Source organism: Pinus tabuliformis, chromosome 4_2 (assembly GCF_031772625.1).
Source record: "Pinus tabuliformis cultivar Carrire ecotype Pingquan chromosome 4_2, CPIR1, whole genome shotgun sequence".
NCBI lineage: Eukaryota > Viridiplantae > Streptophyta > Pinopsida > Pinales > Pinaceae > Pinus > Pinus tabuliformis.
The window spans coordinates 413,274,681-413,282,245 of NC_142304.1; the positions used below are offsets into that span (position 1 = coordinate 413,274,681).

A 7,565-nucleotide genomic window follows, 5' to 3' on the forward strand; every position below is an offset into this window, starting at 1 on the left:
TTGGAAAGGGAAGATACATTATAAAATTAGCATAATGGATATTCGGTCCGGTGCGGTAGGTAATGGATACAGGTCGGCGGACCAATTTGGAAAAGGAGGCCAGTCCAATTGGGCAGGTGGATGATTGAAAGAGACCAAATAGAATTTTCCAATGATTCATCTTTCATACTGTATAATATCTCGAGAAAAGCAAATATTCATCTTTCATACGGTATAATATCTCGAGAAAAGCAAATATTAACTAATTCAAATGTCATATTTTTCGGATCCGGAAATCATTAATCCCACTACCATCAAGTTATTTATGTGGCAGCATGGAAGCGCCATAGGACTCTCGATTAACCCATCAGAGTTACAAGAGTGAACAAAGGTTTTCAGGCTGATCAAAATCTCTCTGTAAAGATGACCAAGTCGGTCAGTGGTGAGGGTGAATTCGAGTTAGTAGTGCATTACCATGATCACAATAACAAGGTCAGGGTCATGGCTCCTCCCCCTCGGAGCACACGCCATCGTTTGAAGGAGGCTGTCAAGGAAACGCTTTTCCCAGATGATCCCTTCAGGGAAATAAGGAAGGAGAGCAGCGTTGCTCGAAAGGTCTTGATGACCCTTCAATATCTCTTTCCAGTCCTCCAATGGGCACCACAATACTCCTTTCACTTGTTTAAATCTGATGTCATATCCGGCATCACCATAGCCAGCCTTGCTATCCCTCAAGTAAAGATTTCTTCATTTTCTTAACCCAGTTTTGTTTTGTTTAATTTATGTAAAGAATATTTTATGATTTCGTATACTCATTGATGGTTTGTTCATTATATCAGGGAATAAGCTATGCTAAACTCGCTGATTTGCCTCCAATAATAGGACTTTGTAAGAAAATCAACTTACCCACTAAGCATCTTAATATTATTCTGTCTATTCATATACATATAGAGTTTATTTATGATTTTGATCACTTTAATGGCTCATTCTGGCTATCAATATACATACATAGTTTATTAATTAGTGTGATCACTGTAATGGTATGTGTATATCACAGATTCTAGCTTCGTGCCACCTATAATATATGTAATTTTGGGGAGCTCCAAAGACCTCGCAGTGGGAAATGCGGCAGTTGTATCGCTAATTCTAGCATCCAAGATTGGGAGTGAGGTATCTCCAGAGGAGAATCCACACTTGTATATGCGTTTGGTTTTCACTGCTACGTTTTTTGCTGGTCTTTTCCAAGCTTCATTGGGCCTTCTCAGGTACTCATTCATGCTGAGCACTTCAGGAATTGCAGATTTCTATGGGGTTGATCTTGATTCTGAGATGCCTGGAATGCCATTGTAGTCATTTTTGAATTCTAACCTTTAGAGTTTATATCAAGACCAATCATCACGATAAAGACCATTTTCTTGACTTTGATTTTGGGTTTTGGTATAGACTTACTGTTTGTCCTGACTATTTGTTTTTGAATTCTAAAGTTTGGAGTTTGTACCAAGACCCATCATTAGGATAATGACCTTTGTCTTGACTTTGAGTCTTGGTATAGACTAACTGTTTGTCCTGACTATTGGTCTTGGTATAGACTCTAAATATTGACATTCAAAAATACTTACTTTCTAGCTTTGAATTTCCAGCTTTAAGGAATTTATAAAATGGATCATCTTGCCCCTTCCCTTCTCAGTAAGGGGCAGCTTGTTCTTTTTAGGGTTTCTTAACCCTAAAACCTCAGATTATTAATAACTTCATATTCTACGCTGCAGGTTGGGTTTCATTATAGATTTTCTTTCCCATGCAACAATAGTGGGATTCATGGCAGGAGCAGCCACTATTGTGTGTTTACAACAACTTAAAGTCATTCTCGGGCTAAGACACTTTACAACCAAAACAGATGTAGTTTCGGTGATGAGTTCAGTTTTTCAACAAGTTGACAAGGTTATTACATTTCAAATTCCCTAGCTAGATTACACATTTCGTATGTTATATATATCTATATATAGACAGACCTCTAATGTGTGGTTTTAACTCTTGCTCAGTGGAGGTGGGAAAGCATTGTGATGGGAATCTGCTTTCTGTGCTTTCTCCTTCTTTCTCGTTACATCGTAAGTGCTTCTTTTCTCCTGCATTTTAGATTCAGAAAAGCCGCTGAATTTGGAATGCACCGTCTGATAGCTTGGGATATTCACGTGATATTGACAGAGCAAGAAAGTACCGAAACTCCTCCTCATATCCGCCGGTGCTCCGCTTCTGTCAGTGGCACTTGGAAGCATCTTGGTCTTTTGCACGCGTGCAGAGAATCACGGGATCCAAATTGTATGGAATCTTAGTATTATGATGAATGAATTATATTATTAGCTTAATATGACTATGTTGTAATGTTCACTATGTATGTTGGAGGGGCATAGGTTGGTCATTTGAAAAGGGGTTTAAATCCCCTCTCCATGGATCTGCTAGTGTTCGAGAAAGAGTATCTGATGATCACTTTGAAGGCTGGAGTGATTTCTGGTATCATTTCCCTAACTGTAAGGCCTGACATGTTCCCTCATCCCTAACAATTATTTCAATTTATGTCAGTCCTACTATATATAAGTCAAATGGTTATTGCAGGAAGGAATTGCCGTTGGAAGATCGTTTTCCATGTTTAAAAATTACCATATCGACGGCAACAAGGAGATGATGGCTATTGGAATGATGAATATAGTCGGTTCCTGCACTTCTTGCTACATAACCACAGGTACTTTTCCAATTATCCGTTCAGCATATTTTTGTGTTTTAAAGTCTCAACCGTTCAGCATATGTGTGTGTTTTAAAGTGTCAGCTGTTCAGCCTGTTCAATGTAGTAAAAAGGGATAGGATTTCGCCTGCCCACATTTCTCGACACCCTGTGGTGACTGGACCCATGATCCCCTTAGAATAGTGGCGAAGATTTGATTTGCCCATGTTGGTGTATGTTATGTTACGCTGATATCGGACGTTCAGCAAATTAATTTTGATTGTTTTTGTAATAAGTTTTATCTTTTTGTTATTCTTCATCGACGTAAAATATTAAAAACTTTTACTCAGAGAACTTTATGAATTATCCGCTTAATGTTTATTCCCTATAAAGTGACACTTTTTTCAATCTTTATCATTTCCATTTATAAATCTAACTTTAAAAAATAAACTAATTTAAAGAGATTTTTAATGTTTATTCACTTTAAAGTGACACTGTTTTTGTCATTTTTGTCGTTTTCCACTTATAAATCTAAGTGAAAAATAAACTAATTTAAAGAGATTTTTAATATTTATTCCCTCTAAAGTGACACTGTTTGTGTCATCTTTGTCGTTTTATATTTCCACCAAAAGAGATATTAAAAAACTTTTATTCAAAAACTCATGAATTTTCCACCGATAAATCTAACTTTAAAAAATAAACTAAGTTATAGAGATTTTTTTAACGTTTATTCCTTATAAAGTGACACTGTTTGTGTCAGGTTTGTCTTTTTATATTTCCACCAAAAGAGACATTAAAAACACTTTTATTCGAGAACTTACGAATTTTCTACTTACAAATCTAACTTTAAAAAATAAACTAATTTATAGAGATTTTCAACGTCTATCCATATAAAGTGACATCGATTGTGTCCATCTTTGTCTTTTTATATTTCAACCAAAAGAGACCTTGTTTGGTCATCTTTGTGGGAAACTAGCAGATATTTTCCACCAAAAGAGACATTGTTTGGGCATCTTTGTTCGCAATGATTATTCTAATCACAATACCGCTTCAATGTGATAGTTTTTATAATATTAAATTAATCATCCTTGACTATGATTTATAATGGTGAATCAGAGTAGATATTGATGTGACAATGTATTAAAAGTTAACATGAATGTAATATTGTTGGTTGGATGGCTATGGGTAATTTTCGTTATTTTTTTTATTTGGCGTATCTTCAATTCTGATCAAAATCATCGATCCTCTTTAACTGGGCCAATAATAATAGATTTACACCACAAATATAATAATGTATAATAATGAATTCACATCGCAAATTTTTTAGTCAATTTGTTGGAAGAATCATCCATTTCTATGGAATCTGTAATTTCCATCCTGGGATTCTAGTTACCGTTTTGGAACGTTTACTAAACCTAGTTACTGTGGGTTTTGGTGTAACAGAAAACCTCTTTATGGTATCACAGCGATTCCCCTAATTGAGTTTGAGGGGGGTGTTGGAAGAATCACCGCACCTCTATGGAATCCGTAATTTCCACCCGCGTTTGAGGGGGTGTTGGAAGAATCACCGCACCTCTATAGAATCCATAATTTCCACCTTGAGTGGTTTGGAATGTTTACCGACTCTGGAATGTTTACCAACACCTTGGAGTTTTGGTGTAACAAAAAACCTTTTCACAATTAACCTACCAACTCTGGAATGTTTACCAACACCTTAGAGTTTTGGTGTAACAAAAACCTTTTCACAATTAACCCGACCACATTTACGTTTTATTTTTAATAAGTCAAACTGACTATAAAAATGAAACTTATATCTACCGGATTTTACTAATATTTATTCCACATAAAATTACACCGTTTTCATTTTTAATAAGTCAATCTGACTATGAAAATGACACTTATATCTACCAGATTTTGCTATTATTTATTCCACATAAAATTACACTGTTTGTATAATCTTTGTTATTTTATATTTCCACCAAAGCTGACATTATCTGGACCTCTTTGTTGGAACTATTAGGCATTTTAATCGATTCGGTAAGAAACCATTCTGACAAAGTCACAAAACATATGATTCGGAGATGCATCCGAAGATAATCATAAATGAGAACATATGGTATTTTCGAAATAGAACACCAATCAGCCGCTTTATTCCAATTCCCTTAAAGTCCATTCTACATTCCAGTAGTGTTGATTTTCTTACTTATTTTACATTGAAGTCATTGGAGGGTTCAGTACTGTTGGCTGATTTTGCTACTGAACCCTTCCATGTTTTTGGCACTAAACGCTCAGGTCACCTAAATCCACAATCAGATTAAGAATAGTCATTTAAAACTAATTAAACTTCCTAACCCATGAGATTAAAAATGGTCATTTAAAACTAATTAAACTTCCTAACCCATAACCTCTTGCTGTAAGTGTCAACCTTACTGACCCAATCAATGCTGAGAATTACAGCTTACAGTGAGAAAACAAACGTAGCAAAGAGAGAAGCAATTCAATCTTGAAAACAAAAGAGAACCCGTCTTCCTTTCAATTAAAATTTAATTTAGGACTGTAATTTAACAAAAGAAAATAACCTCATCCTATGTTATTTGCATTTACGTATTTAACCATTTCAAATTTTTTATCATTGAGTTTAATATAAATGATCATTGAGTTTAATATAAATGGCTCTAGGTTTAATAGAATTGACACACTATCAGATGTGGAATTTAGGGTTTAGATAGCTCAGGTTTAAAATGATCAACTTCGGCGTTGCAGGTCCTTTTTCAAGATCAGCAGTGAACTTCAACGCGGGGTGCAAAACAGCTGTGTCGAATTTAGTGATGGCTATTTCACTGATGATAACTCTACTTTTCTTGACTCCTCTATTCCACTATACTCCTCTGGTGGTATTGGCCACCATCATTGTTTCTGCAATGTTGGGCATAATCGACGTCAAAGCTGCTTACCACATGTGGAGGGTCGACAAAATCGATTTCGTTGTATGCATGGCAGCCTTTCTGGGGGTAGTATTCGACGACTTCCAACTAGGTCTCATTATTGCGGTATGTATATATATATATATACTTACCTGATTGAGATTTCCTCATTCAATTCAAATCAGTGAGGTATAATTTGATTAATGGATGCTGCAGGTATCGATCTCTGTAGCAAGAGTAATGATGCACGTCATAAGGCCACGCATAGCAGTTCTGGAAAACATTTGTGGCACTTCAATATACAGAAACAAGGAACAGTACCCACATTCAGAACGTACCCCAGGCATTTTAATACTCAGCATATCTTCCCCTATCTATTTCGCCAACTGTAACTATATGAGAGAGAGGTATGTCCCCTTTCCTTTACATTGAACCAACGGACAGCATACCGAATATGGTTTGATTTATAAATTCTCTGATATATAAATGTAGGGTACTCAGATGGATAGAGGAAGAAGAAGAATATTACCTAGCCAACTGCAGTCCAGATATTTTGCATCATATCGTCCTTGACATGAGTGGTAATTACCTCATTTTTATGGCTTCTTTTAGGGTAAACTCAGTTCTATCTTTAGTTATATTCTATGACAATTCAAAAGTATATATCGCTTTCCAGGTGTTAGCAGCATAGACACGAGTGGAATCAGCATGCTAGAAGAGCTGAAAATGACATTGCAGAAGCGAAAACTTGAGGTACGGACATTTTAGGGTAATTCCATAAGTATACACTTCTCATTATTGTTGGTTTGAGTAATAGGTTCCGGTTATTGTTTTGTGTAGCTTGCGTTCGCCAATCCTGGACCCGAGTTTATGGAAAAACTACACAAGTTAAAGTTTGGACAACTTGTTGATCCAAAATTGCTGTTTCTCACAGTGGGCGAGGCCGTTAATGTCTGTACTTCCCTCCTCCATGAAAAAAAGCTCAACTTGACAACAAACACACGAGGTGTCGACGATGAAGAAGCTGGGATTGATCGACAATCGATCCACGATAATCAAACCAACGTTTAATATATTGCATGGGTCTGTTGTGAAGTCCAAGAGTGGTGGATATTTATGCCCGTTGCATGGGTCTGTTGTGAAGTCCGAGAGTGGTGGATATTTACGCCCGCCATTTTCATGACCATCTCTGTCGAGTTCCAAAACATCGAGTTGCCATCATTAGGAGAACGTTGTTGTAATTCAAATTGAAGACTTAATCAACAGGTCGGCATTAGTATGATTTGAAGTTTCTTTTTACTATACTAAATGTTCACTGTTAATGTTGCAAATTTTTTCATTTGGCCTAAGGTTTTGATGACTTTTACACCCAGTATCATAACTTATCAAAACCACAATAATAGCCGGTAGATAGAGACCCTAAAACATATCATCTAAATCGACAGTAGTGCTAGACCCCAAAGTATAGGATCTATCATCTAGTTAATCGGCCGTTTGAAACTTTGAAACCCACAATCCTCATATTTTCAAGAGTTTATTTTGAATACAAAATCAAATTACTATGAAAGCGTTTTTAGTGCTTCACCAATTCAAACTAGAATTGAAGCGCCATAAGTTGTAGACCCTAAAGCATAGAATCTATAATCTGGTTGATAAATGGGTCTGCGTATGTTTGTAGACTCAGCAACCCATGTGTAAGCTTTTTGAGACAATGTTCTAGACAACTTATCAAAACTAGTGAAATGCTTAAATTTCTCACATGGCATATTATCTCTATCCTTTTCATCCTGAATTATTGTCTTGGTCCTGAATATTATTTTCTTTTGAATGATATTATTTATTTTTATTTAATCCATAGTGCTGTCTTTTGTAAACAATTCTTCACGTGAAGACGAGCTATGACTACGGAATCGCATAAATCCAGCTAATTTCAAAAATCTATATAA

General features: G+C 36.0%; 1 protein-coding gene across 1 annotated transcript; it reads left to right on the forward strand.

Moving 5' to 3' along the window:
* Positions 1-273: 273 nt before the first annotated feature.
* On the forward strand, positions 274-7,265 carry LOC149169704 (sulfate transporter 3.1-like). The gene is made up of 13 exons (XM_089428775.1): positions 274-714; positions 819-867; positions 1,037-1,244; positions 1,746-1,917; positions 2,019-2,084; positions 2,182-2,295; positions 2,388-2,504; positions 2,590-2,716; positions 5,459-5,745; positions 5,836-6,026; positions 6,112-6,200; positions 6,296-6,372; positions 6,460-7,265. The coding sequence occupies exons 1-13, from the start codon at positions 403-405 to the stop codon at positions 6,688-6,690; spliced, it is 2,040 nt and encodes a 679-aa protein (XP_089284901.1). The 5' UTR covers positions 274-402; the 3' UTR covers positions 6,691-7,265.
* Positions 7,266-7,565: the final 300 nt, after the last annotated feature.

Coding starts and splice junctions, on each gene's coding strand:
- LOC149169704 (XM_089428775.1), top strand. CDS start 403: ATGACCAAGTCGGTCAGTGGTGAGGGTGAATTCGAGTTAGTAGTGCAT. Junction 868..1,036: donor GCCTCCAATAATAGGACTTT/GTAAGAAAATCA, acceptor TGTATATCACAG/ATTCTAGCTTCGTGCCACCT. Junction 6,027..6,111: donor TGTAACTATATGAGAGAGAG/GTATGTCCCCTT, acceptor ATATAAATGTAG/GGTACTCAGATGGATAGAGG.